Raw genomic sequence first — 19929 nt, forward strand, 5'->3', positions numbered from 1 at the left:
TCCCATCCCTACAGTTGGTCAACCCTCATCATTTCTGGCTTATACAAGCTGCCAAAGGTGAACTGGCTGAGTTTGCAATGAGGATTGTGAATGCCTCCTTGTAGGATGGTGTTATCCTATCAAATTTTATTTATTTATTATTTGATTTCTTATCCCGCCCTTCCTCCCAGCAGGAGCCCAGGGTGGCAAATTAAAGAGAGAGCATTAGACCATTGTTAAAAAAAACAAACCTTCCCTTAGTCTCATTGTGGGTATCTTCCTGCCAATCTCAAATTTCCCATTCTTCGACAAGGTGTTCAAGTGTATGATGTTCCTGGAATGATACAGATTATCCAGATTCATTTGAATCTGGTTTAAGGTCCAGTTTTGGAACAGGCTTGGTCACCCTGGTAGATGATCTATACCAGGACCTTGGCAGAATGAGTGTGTCCCTGTTGGTTCTGCTGGTCTTCTGTAGAGCTTTTGTTACAATTGAATGTGGGTTAGAAGTTGGATGCATAAGGTAATCAGCGATTACAGTCTTTCCTGGATGATTGATTCCAGGAGGTAAGGTAGGGGATCGCTATTTGATACCTTGGCTACTCTTCAAGGTTCCCTCTTATTCCCCCATACTGCTTAACATCTGCATGAGATATTTGGGAAAGATTATCTAGGGATTTGGAATGTGGTGTTACTAAATGTAGGTACTACTCAGCTCTCTGTCTTCTTCCATCACACTCCAGGGTGGCTACTGAGATCCTGAACTGGTGTTTGGGGGCAGTAAAAGACTGGATACGGACTAACAAATTAAATCTTAAGAAGCTAGAAGTACTCCTGATCAGTACAACAGTTACCTGGAAATAGGGATTCAACGGATGGAGTTGCTCTTCTCTTAAAAATTTAGGTTTATTGTCTGGGAGTATTTCTTGACCCAACCTTAACCCTGGATGCTTAGGTGATGTTTGTGGTCAGATATGCCTTTGGGCAGCTTACAATGTTATGACAACTAGGTCCATTGCTGGAAACTGCAGATCTGGCCATGGTAATACCTGCCTTAATTATATAATGTCTGAACTACTGCAGAACACTTTATGCGGGACCGCCTCTGAAAAGTATCCAGAATCTTCAGTTGTTCTAGAATGCAGCAGTCAGGTTTTTAACAGGGGCCACTCATATTTCCCCAAAGTCCATTTGGTTGCAATCAGGGAGAGGGGCTTCCCAGTGTTTGTCACTAGGCCTTGGAACCACCTGACCTTTCCCTTTCATTTATGGTCGTTTGGTGGATGGCAAAGCCTTTTTGGAGAAAAAAAAAGGTATTTACCCGTAACATCTTACTAGTCTTTATCATCTTATTTTAGCTTAACTCTCTACTCCTAGTTTCTTATAGTTTACTGATATTGTTTTATGCTTCTCTGAGCTGAGCTGAGCTGACAACGTTGGCTGTTTTTATTATTGTTTGCTGCTGTTAATGTTTTAGTTCAATTTTTTTCTTCTTCTAGAGTTGTAATTGAATGTTATTGTGTGAAAGACCCAGAAAATCTCACCAATACAGGGATGAAGTACCTTCTGAGAGCTCAACATAGAGCACAATGCTGGCAGAAGACTAAAATACTGGTGCTGCCTGCTTCAGTGAGAGACTGACTAATGTGCCATGACACTGATGCCATCTGTCTGCAACAGAGAGACTGGCCATTGTGACATCATGCTGATGTTGCCTGACTCATGTGTCATCCCACAGCTGCTGTCTACCCAAAGGAGGAAGAAATTGGCAGAGTGCTGATAGGTCTGGCCTCCACATCAATATGTTAGTAACTGATTTTCATAAAAGGATGTTCCTTGTACCCCCAGACCAGATAGGGTTCTTAACTTTCCTTTTGGTCTCTTATCTTCTTAATTGCATGCTACATGCCTCCTGAGAAAGACAGGCAGGCACTACTGTCCTACTGGTGCTTTTAAAGACACAGGATGACTATTGACTGAAAGTGATAATCACCCTCTTTCTGTGCTATATCTACCTCTTGCCTGCCAGTTAGTCTTGATTGCCTAATGCAGGAGTTTGGAACCACTTTCAATCCACAAGGGTTGCCTCATGGGCAACCTTCTGGGGGCTGCATACCAGTGGCGGACAGGGCAAAAGCGGGCAACATTTAAGCCACACAAAAGTCTGAAATTTGTACACACTGCTCCCACCATTCCATCCAGGCAAGCAAGAGGCATTATTATAGTTTAAGGACACATTCCAGTGAGCCAGAAGTACTTGAGGAGAATATGGAGCAAGGTGGGTAATGTGTTGGCCTGGGGAGTGCCCTGATGGCCAGACAGAGAAGCCTAGATGGCCACATTTGGTCCACGGGCCTGAGATTCCCCTACCTTAAGTGATGGCATACATCGATAGCTAGACAGGGAAGTACATCCCTGTTTGTTTTGCTAGACCTCTCAATAGCCTCAAACATGGATTTCAATACCATCATCCATGGCATCTTAATGAAACCGATGGGAAAGCTTATGTAAGGGTGATTGGGCCATCAATATGTTCATGACCAGCTCTGTATCTCCATTTAATCCAGTATGGGGAATCTTTGACTCTCCAAAGGTTGCTGAACTACAACTCTTATCTTTCCTGGCCTTTGGCATGCTTGCTGGGTCTGATGGGAGTTAGAAGTCAGCAACATATGGAGGGCAAAGGTTCCCCACACCTGTTTTAATCAGACTCCAAGGATGCAGTAAATGTCTTGAACTGGGATCAGGGATCAGTAAAGGGCAAGATGTGGGTGAACAAGCTGAGATTTAATCCAGATAAATTGAATTTTTTATATCAGTGGGTTAGTTGCTCTGAAGATAAGTGTACAACCTGTTTTGGATCGGGTTGCACTCTCCTTGAAGGACCAGGATTGTGGTATTGCTCCTGTAACAGCTGTGCCCAGGAATGCTTTTGTCAGGTACACCCTTTCCTGGAAAAGGTGGATCCAGTCACCTTCATACATAACTCTTACTAACAAACCAGACTAGATTACTGCAATGCATTCTATTTGGAGCTGCTTTGTGTTCAGAAACTGTGAGAACAGAATGCTGGATTAGATAGGCTTTTGCTCTGATGCAGCAGGGCTCTTCCTACTTGCCACTTACTAAAAACAGAAGAATTTCAATGGGCTTTCAGCTTGGATAACTGAACTGTTTCCTCTCCCTTTAATGCTACTGTCTGTGTTTCTCTGTGATTACTGATATGTTTTGAAATTTTTGATGTTTTTATTGTGCTGTTATTTTTATTAATTGAAAAAAGAATTTATTATACTGATAACTGTCTTGAAGGTTCTTTGGAATGAAAAATGAATGATAGAAATGTTTTAATAAATAAATCTTCCAGAGCCTGGAAATTCCTATCTGTGTAGGCACATCCCCATATGTGGCATTACATAGAACCCACAAAGGAAAATCTAACATTTCCATTTGTCCAATGCTTGTTTTAGACAGGCATCATATGCCTCCTCTCATCTCTGCTGTGCTTCTTTTCCTGCTTTCACTTTCGGAGCCATTTATTTGGAAGTGGTATAGTTGAAACTACTGGACTTTCTGACAGTCCACTGCAGGGAAGGTGGTCTGCCATCCTCCACAAACTTCTCATGAAAATGGCCATCCAGTAAAATTTTTGTCAGTGGGCACCAATCCACAGGTCCTTAGGTGTATCCTTTGGAAATGCTGTTCTACTACTGGGAGGAAGGTGAAGCTTCAATTCATTTCCCCTACAGGTGATCAGAGTTGACCATCTGTTAATGCTGGTGCTAGATTTGTATGGAAACTTGCTCACGTGCATGAATTGCCCCTGCTAGAATGTAGATTGTAGATTTTCAGCCTTATCAGCATTAAACCAGCTGGGTTAATAGCTAGAACCTTGGAACAAAGGCCAACATATGACACAAAGAAGGTAAAAAATGGGCACTATCCACCGAAAATTAAATGTTTAATTTGCATCAATTTCAATGGGAGGAAGTTAAATACATGCTTATCCTTCCACTGAAATCAGCAGGACATAAATGAGACTTTTGGTCTTACCATGAAATGGTCTTCTCTGTGTGTGTCAAAGATGACCTCAGGTGGGAAGCTAGCTCTACCTAGCGGCTGAAGGCAGAAAGAGCGCTGTTCAATTTTGCAGGAACTTCCTGCTCTCTGGAGCTCCTTGCAGCAGTTCTTTGATGACAAGCCAACGAGACGAGTGCAGACGTAATAGTGACAAGACACATCTAAAGACAAACTAACAGCACTCACACACTCTCTGCTAAAAACAGGCATACTGAACACTGATGGCAGCCTAGCCCTCCTAGGGAGAGGCCCTGAGGTCATCTTTGACATGCACAGAGAAGACCACTTCATGGTAAGACCAAAAGTCTCTTCTCCTATGCATGGAAAGATGACCTCAGGTGGGACATGCCAAAGCTGACCCATGTAGGGCGGGAATATGGCTGGGCTGTAAAAACTTTATTAGTCTGAGAGAATGTGCTGTAGCACTCTTCTCCCAAAGACCGCCTCAGTATTTATTTTATAATGCTTAATAAACATGTTAGGAGTAGCCCATGTAGCCGCTCTGCATATCTCCTGGAGGTGAGCATTGTGGGAAAAAGCTGCTGATGTGGCTGCTGCCCTAGTGGAGTGGGCAAACTTAAGACGTAGTCCATGTCAGAGGGTCTGCAGCACCCACTGGTCCGATGATATGTCCCTCCATCGATGGGCAAACCGCTGGAGGCAACCTCCCACCAGGGTGATGCTGGTGTCAGAATTGATGTTTATTTCCGCATGATTGGGACGCGAATCTGGGCCTGCTGGAGAACTGCTGGTGGCCCTTGACCTGGCTGTGCTGTCTGTTCCAGAAGGGGTGGCTGGGACGACCCTCCTTTGCTCTTCCCGATGACCTGGAGCCTCAAAAGGTCTGGGAGGCCTGGTAAGGGTGAAAGGACCTCTGAAAAGATCTCATGTCGTCCCTTCTCCTGGTTGACAACATTGACTTCTTCTTTGCTTTAGACTCCAGACTCCAAGGCCGCAGCACCAAGTAGTTTGCCTCCTACTTAGGGCTCTGAGGCCATTAGAACGAGCAGTGGAGTCTGCGTCCCAATGGCACAACCAAAGTGTTCTTCTAGTAAAGATGCCAGCTGCCAGGAACTGTGCTGAAAATTGCATGGCATCCATTGATGCATCTGCCATGAAGGTCACCACTCAGGAGATTTTAAGAAGGAACTTGCAGACTTGAGCTGGGTCCTGCTGCAGGCCGTCTAATAAGTCTTCCAACCAGAAGAGGAGGCCCTTGCAAATACTGAGGAGGCTGATGCTGTCCTAATGGATAGCACACTAGCTTCATGGATCCTTCTGAGGCCCTGATTCATTTTGCGTTCTGTAGAGTCCTTAAGGTGAGCATCTGAGTCCTTCAGGTTCAAGGCAAGTTTTAATAGATTTACTATGGGGAACATCCACCAGAGAGACTTTTAGCTGATCCATAAGCTGTTGCTCCAGCGTAAAATATTTGTCTGCTGCTGGAACAGACTTCTTAAATTGCAATGGAATGTTAAATTCAGACTTGATTACCTTTGGTAGCAAGGACGGGAGTTTAAGTACCCTAGATTTGGGCTTGGGATCCGGACAAATGACAGAAACCCTAGATGCCACCTGGGCTGGAGGGTCTTCTGTGGAATTCAAGCTCAATGCTTCCATTGCCTTACATAAGAGGAGGAGGAAGTGGGCTTCTTGGAAGATCCTGTTAGTGGAGACCTCTTCAGACTCCGAATCTCTTCTTCATTCAGCTCATTGTCTGGGTCTGCGTCCTGACCTTCCCCGTCATAATGGTGTCTGCTCTGAGCAGTTGCGTGGGGGTCTGGCAATGCACGGTTGGATGGTGGTGGTCTTGAGACAGTCGATGCATGCATCGGGTTGGAAGGTTGTGACAGTTGTGACCTTCCCGGGGTATGGGTGGAGGGTCTAGCCGCTCTGCTGTCTCTTCCAGGGAGGTGCACAGGGGCTGCCAAAGCCAAAAGGTCTCTGGCTAAATCAACTAGGAGGGATTCCCTCAGTTGTTCCTTCAACTGTTGTCGCATCAGGGATGAGAATTGCAGTTGCAGTGTCTGCGCATGGCAACCCAGTGGTTAAGCATCCCCCCTTTCGGACTCCTGCAGGGGTGGGCGCTGTCTAGGGGGCCTCCTAAAATCCTAAGACCTCTGAAGAAGATGTGATAGAGACTTCCGGGAAGGGTGACTTCGCTTGTGCCTGCTTTTGGGACGGGCTCCCGCCTCAAAAGAAGCTTATTCAGATATAAATCAGTCAGAACATTTTTTTTTTGACTGATGAAATTTCTCCCGGGCAGGGAGAAACGTAGAGATCAACCTCAAAAGCCTGTTTTTGTTGGGAGGACTGGATTTCATTAATTTATGAGATAAGGTCCAGCCAACAATGCCGGACGGACTTTCGAACAAGCTCTATCTGCTTAAGCGATACGTTTATCTTTTCTTTAAAGAGAGAACGGACTAACAGGCAAGCACCCTTCTTTCTATTATTTTTTTTACTTGGTTTAAATTGTTGCAGCAAAAGGAGATTTGTCAGATTGATCGGCTTTGGACAGCTTCTGGGTGAGCTATAACTCTTCTCTGTTATCCATGAAATTAACAGCTTATCTCTGTTTCTGTCGCAAAAAGCTGTCCTGGAAGTGCATTCTAAAGATATACACAGAAGAGGGATTTCTATTCCTGATTTCTATTCCAAGGAATATTATATTGTCTGGGACTATTCTCTTTTTGGTCTATTTTATTTTGACGAATCTGCTTCTTCACGACGCCACTAACTGTTTTGATGCTGGGAACTAAATTTGTTTTGCATTCTTGAACATAGAGAGATAAGGTAGGTTGCTCTGTTTATACTGTGATGTCATCAAGCCTGGAATATTAACCCAATTGTTGCTGAAATAAGAAGTGGTTTTTCTTTATTTTTGTTTTGCTTTGTTTTCGTGGTTTTAAAAATGGCAATCAAGAAAGTGGCTGAGAATCTGGAAGTAACTATGTTTCAGAAAATAATGGATGAGATTGAGATAATGAAACAAACCCTGCGACAGGGTAGTAAGGAGCTGAAAATTGAACTGAGCAAAATGACGCAGGAGTTTAAAGAAATAGGGGATCCTGTGAGAGAGGAGAATGAGATCAGAGATGAGAAAAGAAAAAATAAAGGGAAGATACAAGCCCTGGAGATTGGAACAAATGTGGAATTGGAAAAAGATCTGGAGTTTATGGATTTTAGAAATAAAATCTACTGTTTGGAATTTAACGTTATCTCTGAAGAAATTAATGAAGATATTAGAGATAAAGTTATCAATGGCTCGGATAATCTTCTGGACTGGAATGCTGCGATGGAGCTTGATATAGAGAAAATCTATGGAATTAACTGCAGCCATGTGACAATGGAAAAACTCTTAAGAGATGAGCCAGTGCATTTTGTAAAAAAGAAGAACACAGATATGACTTTACAACAGTATTTCAGCAACTTATTCAGAATGGATGGCAAGAAAATATTTGGGATAGAGGAAATTCCCATCAGACTCTTATTATATGACTATGGCTACAACAGCAAGATTATTATGGAATACTGATAATGGAAGATTGGACACTGAAATTACTGGACTTAACAGGGCTATTGAAGATGGAAGTTGGAACTAATAGGGATAATGGAATAATGGCTATTGAAATTATTGGACCTAACAGATTCTGATGAGATGGATTAATCGAAATGTTTATTTGGACTATGGTTATGACAATAAGATTATTATAATTATTAACGAGATGGATTAATTGACATGTTTATTTGGAGAAAAATTGATAGATATATTTCTTAAAGAATTGAAACCTCTCTTTGACTTTTTGTGGAAAGAATAAAGTAATGTTTATGAGATTTGATGATTAATTAAGATAACTACTGGAGGAAAGTGATTTTATAATATGATTTAAGAGACAGGATTGTTATATATTGTAGACCTATAACTGATTTGATATGTGACAAATGGGAAGTCAACATTTTATTTTATTTTTCTTTAATCATTTTTGTTTTGTTTTGTTTTTTGTCTTTGAATGTTTTATGATTTTGTTTTCTATGTTTTATGAAAATTTGAATAAAAATTATTGTAAAAAAAAAAAAGAAGAAGATGTGATAGAGAAGATGTAGTTTAAAGATGGAGGAGGCTGCCCCCCTTCCTCCTCAGAGAGAGGTTCCTGGTCTGGTTGTAATCTGCTATCAGCTCTGTGGGTGTTTTGCACAGCCATTCCACATCTACCGTCAGCTTCCTCCCATGCCTTGCATTCCAGTCTGTTAGTCTCTGAATATGAATGCTCTGGAACCACACTGCCCACTTGAACACATGCCTCAGCAACCTCCTGCCTGCTGGTGGAGGGGCGGGCTAGTGCTGACTCTGCAGCTATATCTTATGTGTGGCAGTCTGGGACAGGCAGGAGTAGTTTGGCCTTTTTGACGTGAACCACGAATTTTGTGGTTGCTTCCCCATGAGAGCAACCAACAGAGTGGGGCTTACGGGGGCAATAATAATATGGCGCCCTGTAGTCTATGCTGCGGGTCTGTATGGATACTAGTGGCCAAATGGTAGGAAGTGGCCGTAGGCACCTGTGTTGGGCATGCCTCTGCCTGCTCCGATGGCATGCTATGGGAGAGGGTGCTAGTGGCTGGCTAGTAACGGTGGCTGTGAAGGCTCCATTGGGCCTGCTATAGCCTGAGTTGCTGATGGGCGGTGGTGGTGGTGGAAGCAGCGAGGTAGTGGCTGACTGCTGCAAATGTCTCCGTTGGGCCCGTAGCAGCCTCAGGGAAGGAGGAGCGACATGGGGGTGAGCAGTCAAATGGCTGCTGGTGGCCGAGAGTGCTCATTTTGGCTTGCTGCAGGCTCAGATGAGACACGGAGGAAGAGATGTTTTGCTGCCGATGAGGCCGCTGCCACTGGCTGGGGGGAGGAAGCCGATGCCTAGCATTCTGGAGCTTCCACCACTTGAAGTGTGGAAGCCCGTACCTGGCGCCCGATGGCGCAATAAGGCTTTGGGTTGGGGGTGCTTCCCTCCCTCACGGCCAAAACACCGCAGCTCTCCATTCTTTTCTTTTTTAAAAATTTAAACACCTGTGAATGGGGGAGCCTCAACCCAGAACAAGAGAAAAACTAACAACTGTAACAAACAAACACAGGAAAAGCAGCCTGAACCAACAGAGCAGAGAGTGAAGACAACCATATTTGGTGAAGGCAGAAAGAGAACTGTGGCAAGGAGCTACAGAGAGCAGGACGTCTCTGCAAAATTAAACAGCACTCTTTCTGCCTTCAGACACTAGGTGGAGCTAGCTACCCACCTGAGGTCATCTTTTCCATGCACAGGAGAAGGACCATGCCCCATTTTTCTTAACTAACAAATACTGAATCTTCACTGCAGATGTCTTTTATGATTAGTATTCAGTACCCAATACCAGAGCAGTATTCAGTACCCAGTACCAGATTGTGCAATGTCCAGCAGATGGTTGGCTGAACACTTATTAGGGAAGAACTGAATCCATGTTCTCCTCCTCTAAGGAATGATGCTTGTTGTTGGGATCCCCAGATTGGAGTCATAAAGTTTCATTCCATATCACTTTTTATTGCATTTTCCTTGAAGGACTTTTTATTTGCTGTGTTTTTGTTGCTGTGAGTCTTGGTTATATTTATTTTAATTCTGAGCTGAACGTTTGTCATTATTGCTGGTGCATTCATCTTTGATCTGTAGTTATACTGTATTTATATACACACACTTACTGAATTTATGGAAGCCACTTCGAGAGAGTTTTGACTCTTAAAGGGAGCATATAAATAAATAAATAAATAAATAAATAAATAAATAAATAAATAAATAAATGTTATATTTTGTTGTGAGTCGCCTTCAGAATTTTGTTGCAGGACAGCCTATAAATACTGTAAACAAACGAACAAACTCTTGCTTCAGAAAAGGAGAAAAAACCCTTATTGCATAGATTGTGTCATAAAAAGAACAGCACATAAACACTCTTTATTATAGAATATTAATGACTAAAAGCTGTCTTGAAAGGCACTTGACTTAATAAATTGTAAGTCTCCAAGGAAAACACAAAGGACTAGTCAGTAAACAATTTTAAAAATTTTAAATGTCTAATTGCATTTTGTGCAATACTGTTTTATCCTCAGAGCCTCTTACTGAAATAATTGATCAGTATGAGTTTTGTGGGCGCAGTTAAGAGGGTGAAGGTTAATTATCTCACTGTAAGGGCCCTGCAAAAAAGGACTGTGATAATTAGAACAACAATTTTAAAACAGATTTTGGACTTCTAAAATAAATGGTATTTTAAATATGAGACGGACTTATAAGAAATATCTAAAGCTGTCCATTAAAAAAAACCCTCATGGTACAAGCTCTAAAGACACTAAATCTGTTTTAAGTTAGAGGCAGTGAGGCTGTGACAAGTAGATTTGTTCAACTGGATAATGAGCTGAACATCTTCAGTTTTATGGATGTCCTAGCTAAAGTATATCCGTAAATGCTTTACATACTATTCATCTGTGTCTTAAGACTTGGATAATGGCTTGCAAAGTAACAGTACATGTTTGTGATCTCTCCCCAACCTGCTGAAATCTAGAGGATCCCTAATCAAGTCTCCGTCTATGGGAGAGGTTTAAACAACATGGGGTAGAAGCGGAACTTTTACAGTTGCAGTCCCAAAACTTTAGAATGCACTTCCTATTGTCTGCCGACGCTCTTCCTAGCTGGAAAGTTTTGCAAGGCATTTTATATAATTAGGCACTTGATTTTTGATCTTTCATTGTTGATTGTTCTATATTTGGCTTATTTTAGTGTTATCACTGAATATCTCTCTGCGGATTTGAGGTCTGAACTTTTCTAAGTCAATTTGAATTTGTATTAAGAAAGATGGGATATAAATATATTAATTTAATAAATAAAAAGGATGGGAAGCAAAGAATGCTTGTGGTAGGTGAATGACGTTCGGGGCAAAAAGAGGAAGGTACCACCACTGGCACCTGTAATCTTCCCCAGTGTGCTTCTATCAGATTCTTAGAAGGCAGGCACAGGGACCCAGCAAGTGCTGCCAATGACAATCCAAATGATCTGTGGACTCCGGGCCAAATAGGAAAGGAGTGGTTGCTCTGCCAATTTTATGCTTAAATTCAAGAAAGAGAAAGCAAAACAAACAAACAAACAAACAAACAACTGTGCAATATTTCAGAGACTTAAAAGTACCTTCTTGTCAGCCGAAAAAGAATATAGCATGGTTAGGTTTTATTTGCTTGTGTAAGGGTGATGAACCTGTGGTCCTCCAGAAGTTATTATACTACAACTCCCATCATCCCCAACTATTCACAATGCTGGCTTGGGCTTATAGGAGTTTATCAGCATCTGTTGGACCTCCTGTGCAAGTACTTCAAACAGATATTTTTAAAGACTACAGAAATTTTAAAACACTGTAATTTTTTTTAAAAGGCTGCCTACACAAGACAGCATCCATTTCAACACCTTCACCAACTCCACAAGATTCTCTTATTTCACAACTAAGACGAACCCCAGCCATCTTTCTCCCTTAGGAAAAACAGCCACCCATTCCCACCGTTCCTCAAAATGCTTAGCAAGCTTTTACCTCTCTTGCATGGGTGGAAGTTGTATCCAGCTGTTAAATCTAGGATCATACCGGCTGACAAAGTTTGTACTGTGCTTTCCTGTAAAGAGATCAGTTTCACATTTAATTCTTTATTTATTATTTCAAATCACTGTAATAATATATTCTTTTCCCTTAACAATGGTTATGGAGTATTTCCCTTTCAAGCAATGCACTTGAAAATCAACGAACATCTAACTACAGTTTTTACAGTAGTAAAAACAAAGAATTTTGGCTCTGCATGGTAAGGTTTCCTACGAGTCTTTTAAGAACAGAAACTCACTGGTATTTTTTTAAAAAAATGTGCCATAAAACTTATGACAATAGGAAGTTATCATTCTGAGAGAGACTGACTTCTTGTGGCATTTCATGGATATTTGGTGGCAATCTGTAGAATCACGTTAGTATCTGACATTCCTTCATATCTCCTCTGTTTCCATTGGGAATATGTTGATAGTAATTGTTTATAGGGAGGTGAACATATCTTTACCAAATGCTCAAGCATCGTTCCATTAAGGATTTGATCATCTTACAATCTTGAGTTTTTTCCATGTAGTACATAGAGGAAATACAATACATACCGCCATTTACCATACTGCCGTTTAGAAGGATTTATGTAAGCCATCTAGAAAAGAATGCATTCCTATTGTCTTAAGTCACAAAAAGGAAAAGAAAAAAAGTGAATTGTAGAAGTCTACGCTATCCTGACTACTAAACTCTGGCACAGGATGCCTTCAAGATATTAAGATTGCAGTATATTTTACATGCAGAATGACATCAAAGCAAGAAGACTGGAGCAATGGAGTGCATGGCAATTTCTGTTTAACACCTGAGTCTTCAACACACAAGTCTCCAAAAAAGCCTTCTTGTTTCTTGTATGTGTGACAAAAAAAATTGAATTATAGCTACACAACAACCCAATGATGCATTTCACCATGAAATAAATGGGTAGTGGATAGAGTGCCAGGTAAATATTATTTAATATGCCTACAGCCTCCTTCCTTTACAAACTGAATTTGTATTAATAAATAGAAGATCACAGTTTTGTCTCTTTGGTTTTTAAAAATTTTCTAACCTACATTCTGACCCAAATCAGGACAAGGTGTGATGCAAGATAATGTTTCACAATGAAATGAAAATGCACGGTAATTCCACACCTGTGAGTTAAAAATAGTGAATTCTCCATCCAGCACATCTGAATGATATTTATATGATTGAACATGCAACATCAGTCCCAACAAGTGCAGAATGTTTGGATGACATCCAGTTTTCAGACAATATCAGACTGGGCATATAATATGCCCCAAATTTCAACATTCTGTTCTAAACCCAAAATTCTGTATGCAGAACAAATTGTGTAAGGAATGCAATTTTGCACATTCTAGCCTTGTTTTAGAATCTGGGTTCTTGCATAATATTTTAGTAACACTAAACAGCTCTCCTATATGAATGTCAATTCAACAATACTATTAGTTCACAACTGATCTATATTCAGTGTAGTCTCATTTTTCTGGAACAATCCCGTCAATGACCTTCATGTAGACCAATCCTTTCCTTGTCCACTATTACCCTTTTCCCTCTTTCCATCCACCCTGGAAACTGTTCCTTACATTCCTCCTCCCCTTCTAGCTAAGCACTGAAACATGAAGCGGCGATCTAGATATGTTTTTGAAATGAAAGGTAAAAAAGCAGTACCATGTTTTAACAGGGAAACTGAGCAGAGCTCCTTTGAATAATAGTGAACAACACTGTGCTAAATATACAAGGATCCCACCCAAATGCTTATCTGGGAAGGCAATGCTAAGTAGATTATTTTCCCACTAAAATGTCTCTCTGCTAGGCAGATTACCCTTAAAAGATGAAAAGAAAAGAAGTGGGGTAAAGTAGCCCAGCAGGCAGGTGTTTTAGCACAATACTACCACCTTACTTCTTGTGGTTAGTAATCTACATAGTTCTATTTCAGCCTTCATAAGAAATCAGAGGGAACTCAAGTGTGCGTACTAAGGCTGGAGAGATACCCCCCTTCATGTAACTGGTTCAGCTAAAAGCTCTCTCACACACAGTTCCTTCATCAAGAGTATTTTGATATGGGAGAATGCTTGGGGGTTGCAACAGAAGTCTTCACACTAGTTCTATAGGTTACAGTTCTATAAGTAATTATTTGTAACCTTTTGTGCAGTAGCATTTCAGGAATAAAGTAGAAAAGTTATTCTTCCAAAACAATGATTTAAATAATTTTTTAAAAACTGTACTAGATACAGGCTCATGGAATGGACTAGTTTATCTCAGTTTTCAAGTAAAGGAACAGATGTAACACTTTGATATAATTTGATTTAGTGCAGATGCTGAAGTGGGTCTTTCACAATAAAATATATGCAGGATATGTAATTTCAGCTGGATCTTCTGGCATATTGAAGTGAAAATGTGTACCTGCAAGCTGTTTTATAGTTTCCGAGTCATAATTATCTCTGTTACACAGACTGCTACAACTGCAACTCTGTCCTCATGTGCAAGCTCTTCAACAATGCCTTGACAATATTTTAAATTTTGCAAGGCATACTGTTCTCTTTTGCTTTGTTCAGAAGTCTGTTAAATTGTTTAATTTCTCTTTGCAGAAAATTTATGAAGTAACCAAATAAAGAAAATACATACTACTAGGTAAACTCTATGTTAATCCCTTGCACAAGAATAGAAATAAATGAGTTGTAGAAGAATCAAGGGTCTTTTGGTAATACATACACAGCAATTTATGTGGAAGGGAGTGGCCTGGCACTTGAATTAAAGCATGTATTTCAAACATTGTTTTACTGTGGAAAGAAATAAAGAGTACAAGAAACTAGGCTCCTCCCTCCATCAAGCTATGACAGGAAAGTAGGGATGCAGTGTAGCATTTGGCTCCTATTCTCTTTGACGTGTACCCCTATCAACTGGTCATTAGAAGAACCTGTAACTAAGAGGTACCTGAGTTTGCCTCCCTCCCAATCTATTTTCCTTTTGTGTCATGTCTTCTGGAATGGAGCCTGAGGGCAGGGGTTGAATTGTTTTTATTGATCTATAAACCAGGAATCTTTTTCAACTGAAGAGTGAGGTAAAAAGTCTTTAAATAAAATAGAAAAGCATAAAATGATGGTTAAAATTTTAACAGTTGTCACTAAATGTCTTAACCTGGAAAACACTGTCCAGACATATCAAAAGGATGTGGCAGCTGCTGAATGACAGAAACACCAAAGCCTCAAATCAGCTTGGCTATACATGGAGAAGAATTAGAAACACAGAGTTCCAATTTCCTTCGATGGAAGCATTCATAGCTCATATGGACTATCCTCCCACCATATCTAGAGTTGGTTTGCTGTAGCTCAAGGGCTTGATATTAGTGTCACACTATGCTTTTGACAGAGTTCTCAAGGTTTCTGGGTTGCAGAAAGCTTTGGCTAGCTCAGCACTCAATTTCCTAGCCCACTCACTAATATTTTGTTAGACTGGGGGGGGGTAGTTGAGAGAGAAGTAATCTTCAAAAGCTATTCTTCAAACTTTTCACTATTCAGCTTTAAATCACCTCTAAACATAAAATCAGCTTCAAGTATAGTGAGATACTGCATATATTCAGCTGTGCACATGGTTGCAACAGGACCTTAAAAAAGCTGACTGCGTTTGGTTGTGTGTCTTCATTGTGTGCACCCATAACTTTCTAGAACTGCAGCCTAAATGTTTTAATGGAACTCGGCAAACAAAATTATCTGTTTTAATCAGTTTGGTTGACCCTGTTCAGATGTCATACAGTTTAACATGACAAGAACAAGCTGCAGCAAAATTGAGGCTTGCATGCTCATACTATGGCACGGCAACAAGGAGTATAAAGCTTTTGCTTCTGTTTTTGCTTAACCACAGCTTATCATGTCATCTGAACCCAACAAACTGTGGTTATTGCTAATAGCAGTTTGATTGAAACAAGCCAACTCCAAATCATGAATTATGAAGCTAGCTTGGTTAAACAAACCATTGTTAATATTAGCCACAATTTAGAGTCCTGACTGTAGCTAAGCAAAACTCCTTGGGGATGCACCAGAGGAGGTGGGAGTATATGAGCCCAGGGCTTGCTCTGAGGCTCATTCTCATCATGCCCAGCTACAGTTTAGCACACTGACCAAACGTTGCCATTGTGTGCTGTTGGGAAATCCACTTAGTCCTGAGACTCCACAGGTACAAGTGATTTTAGGGTCACAGCTTAAAGGACTGGTTCTCATACTGTGTTTTTTGCAGATACTGGAGATTTTGGTATTTGCGTATATAAAAAAATACACATGAAACTGCAATTCAGGATCTATTTTGCAAAGCATACCCCAGAAGAGTAGCTGACTGTGGATATACAAGAACTATGGCTGCAGTCATAAGGGGAAAGCCAAATAACTTTAGAAACATCTGCAATGGTTATTTTGTATTTCTGTGTTGTTCACATATTATTTGTTTATAGTTCCATTAGTTTTATATACATACCATTAGGATTCCACTGGTCTTCTCCTCCCAATACGAACAAGAAATTTTCTACTTCCACAACACAGTGATGGGCACTATTATACGGCATAACTGTGAACAAAACAGGTATTCTTTATCAAGGTCCATTTCATACAATGGCTACTTTGAGGCATTTGCCTCAGGAAAGCTCCAAACATTAAATTCAGGCATAATGTAATTTCGCTTCAGTTCTAGTACATTTTGGCCAGTGATTTAAATACTGCTGATATCCAATATTAGTAAAAAAAACTACCTTGTTTTAAAAGCACTGGAAAAATAACCAGATTAAATCGCTACCAATTTATTTCCCACATATCTGCTTGCTGGCATGTTTCGGTGCTCTAAGGGCACTATCTGCAACTGTGCTATGATGTGCTGATCTCTTCAGCACCAGCACTTGCATCTAAACCCCAAAGAACACCAGGCATGCTTAGGATCTTAAGACCACACAGCCCAGAGACTATTGTTGCTGGTGCTCTTTGTGACACGCAGAAGCTGTCATAACAGCTCCTACAGGCTTGAAGTTCCTGATGGGCAGCCGACTGTGACTTCACCAGCCAGTCACAGTAGTGTTGTGGACTATTACATAGCTTTTTGGCTGAGTAATCTCCACACCCCAGGTATGCTGTGGCTGAAGTACTAACAATGTACCTTGCAGCTGGTTTGTGACTTTGAAGCAAAATGGAGATATAGCTAAACCTGCAACAGTGTCCTGTAAATAGCATTTGTTTAAAAAACAATACAGAAACAAAACAAAACCTCTTCAGCCAAGCTTTGTTCAGTTGGCAACATTTTCATAAGAGTCAAAAGTATTCAGTAGCTTTCTCTTACACAGCAATGAGCAAGCTGCATTTCCATACAATTTAAAGTTTTTAAATTAAGGTCCTGCTGATTTAATGCCTTCCCCAAATGTATAAGCTTAATTTCCTGTACAATGTCATTAGCAGCACAATCAGATATTTTCCATCCATCTAATCAGGAAGCCTTTTGTTGAAAGATCAAACTGTTTACCAGAGTTGCAATATCCTCTTATTTGTGAGGATGGGACTATTATTGGGGAGGGGAAAGAAGCAGAATCCCCCTTCCACGTTTCATTTTTTCCAAGGCTAGAGCTGTAATACAAAATTAGGCAATTTTAATGCCATAATATGCATTGCTCTGTAGTATGCAAAACTATTAAAAATTGTATGTTGAAATGCATACTTACACAGGTTTAGTTATCAAACTACATGCAGTAGTTCTGGCCCGGTGTCACCAGTAGGAAAAATAATGTCCTTGTTCAGCTCATCATATGCGAACCTTAAATCTAGGTGAGGACAAATGGGGAGGTGATGTGCATGTACAGGCAGGGAACTAATTGCTTGAAACGGATCAACAGAGCACTTAGGAAACCAGTGCAGTGGGAAATCAATATGACTCAGGGCCAGCTTTTACTTTGTGCTCTTTTGCCAGTGCCAAAAAAGAGGCATCTATCTCACACTTGGATTATTTTGGGTGATATATCTCTCATTTCATTTGTTTTATCATCTTTTCTTTTTCTCAATGCACTCAAAGCTGTATAGCGTATGCAAATAATAAGAAATATGTGAAGCTCTCTTGTTTAAGACACATTTGCTTACAGATCAAGTAGTCTCGTTTAAGCTTCTTACTGATTTTTATTTCTTTTACTTATTTATTTAGCCAAGGCAGTGATGAATAAGCAAGGTGCATATTTAGCTTCCAGTAAAGGTCAAATATAATTTTCATAGTCAGTGCTCATACAGCTGTCCAAGCAAAAGCAATTGTTAGGCAGCTAGGTTTAGTGAAAATGCATTAATTAGTGTTACTTATTGCTGGTAGTTCTAATACAGCCATTAAGCAGCCAGACCTAGACACTGTTCATCTTCAAATTACTTACACAAGTAGTTCCATGTAAGTCAATGAGATATTTTGGAAGATGAGGGTTAAGAACTATATGTTTTAAAAACTTACTGATTGGTAAAATGGCTGGATTTCATGTGTCAATTTATATTTGCATTAGTTCACAACAGCCGCTGTGTTAATTTATAAAAGGATCAAGTCTGAGATGTGAGCCCACAAATAAGCTCTTTCTTCTGAAAATGAAATGTAATGGCATTGTTCCATGCATTATTACAACCCTATCCATTAAAATGTGGCCTGAACAACTTGGTAGCAGTTCACTAGGCAGGTACGGTGGCCCTGTAGAGTATCCTTTTTTTTGCTGCCTGCTAGGAAGCAGGCCACAACACATGACTGGTGATCTGTTGTGCCTCACAGCTTGTGTAATCCAGCTTCAGACTGTATGAAATTATTAAAAATAAGTTCTGCTTCTATTTTAATCCACCACAAAATACCACATCAACTACATTAGCATTGAAATGGGACCCTTAATATTTGTTAAGAAGCAGCTCAGAGCAGAGTCCATGCCCCTTTCCTGTAATATTGCAGCATCCTTCAACTGCATACCCAGAAGCATGGCAACCACTTCATAGTAGTGTGATAACATATTATTATTATTTATTTAATTTGTATCCCACCCTTCCTCCCAGCAGGAGCCCAGGGCAGCAAACAAAGCGCTAAAAACACTTTAAAACGCCATAAAAACAGATCTTAAAATACATTAAAACAAAACAGCGTTAAAAACATTAAAAAACAACTTTAAAAAAGTGTTAAAAACATTATTAAAAACACATTAAGCAATTCTAACATAGACGCAGACTGGGATAGGTCTCAACTTAAAAGGCTTGTTGAAAAAGCAAGGTCTTCACAAGGTGCCGAAAAGGTACATTAAAACAAAACAACATTAAAAACATTTTTTAAAAAGCTTTAAAAGCATTTTTTAAAAAAGGGTTAAAACATATTATAAAAAAAACATATTAACAAGCAATTCTAACACAGACACAGAATGGGATAGGTCTCAACTTAAAAGGCTTGTTGAAAGAGGAAGGTCTTCAAAAGGCGCCGAAAAGATAGCAGAGATAGCCCCTGCCTAATATTCAAGGGGAGGGAATTCCACAGGGTAGGTGCCGCCGCATTAAAGGTCCGTTTCCTATATTGTGCAGTACGAACCTCCTGATAAGATGGTACCTGCAGGAGGCCCTCACCTGCAGAGCGCAGTGATCAACTGAGTATATAAGGTGTAAGATGGTCTTTCAGGTATCCTGGTCCCAAGCTGTATAGGGCTTTGTACTAGAACCTTGAACTTGGCCCGGTAGCAAATGGGAAGCCAGTGCAATTCTTTCAGCAGCGGGGTGACATGTTGGCGATACCCTGCCCGAGTGAGCAGTTTCGCCACCGCATTTTGCACCAGCTGCAGCTTCCGGATCAACCTCAAGGGCAGCCCTACATAGAGCACATTACAGTAATCCAGCCTGGAGGTTACCAGTGTGTGGACAACAGTGGTCAGGCTATCCCAGTCCAGAAACGGCCGCAGCTGTCTCACCAGCCAAAGCTGGTAAAAGGCACTCCTAGCCACTGAGGTCACCTCTAGCGACAAAGATGGATCCAGGAGCACCCCCAGGCTACGGACCTGCTCTTTCAGAGGGAGTACGACCCCATCCAAAGCAGGCAACTGACCAATAATCCAAACATGGGAACCACGAACCCACAGTGCCTCCGTCTTGCTAGGATTCAGACTCAGTTTATTGGTCCTCATCCAGTCCACTACCGTGTCCAGGCAGCGGTCCAGGGCTTGCATGGCCTCTCCTGATTTGGATGTTACGGAGAAGTAGAGCTGGGTATCATCAGCATACT

At 40.8% G+C, this 19929-nt stretch overlaps 1 protein-coding gene across 3 annotated transcripts in view; it reads right to left on the reverse strand.

Moving 5' to 3' along the window:
* Positions 1–19929, reverse strand: part of KLHL14 (kelch like family member 14) — a 116348-nt gene that overhangs the window by 25333 nt on the left and 71086 nt on the right. For all 3 annotated transcript variants that reach the window (XM_061598027.1, XM_061598017.1, XM_061598009.1), the window contains exons 4-5: positions 16159–16248; positions 11647–11725 (exon numbers count right to left, since the gene is read on the reverse strand). In XM_061598027.1, coding sequence (XP_061454011.1) covers positions 11647–11725; positions 16159–16248 — 169 coding nt within the window. The remainder of the gene's footprint in view (positions 1–11646; positions 11726–16158; positions 16249–19929) is intronic.

This window comes from Rhineura floridana, chromosome 1 (genome assembly GCF_030035675.1).
Source record: "Rhineura floridana isolate rRhiFlo1 chromosome 1, rRhiFlo1.hap2, whole genome shotgun sequence".
NCBI classification, from domain to species: Eukaryota; Metazoa; Chordata; class Lepidosauria; order Squamata; family Rhineuridae; genus Rhineura; species Rhineura floridana.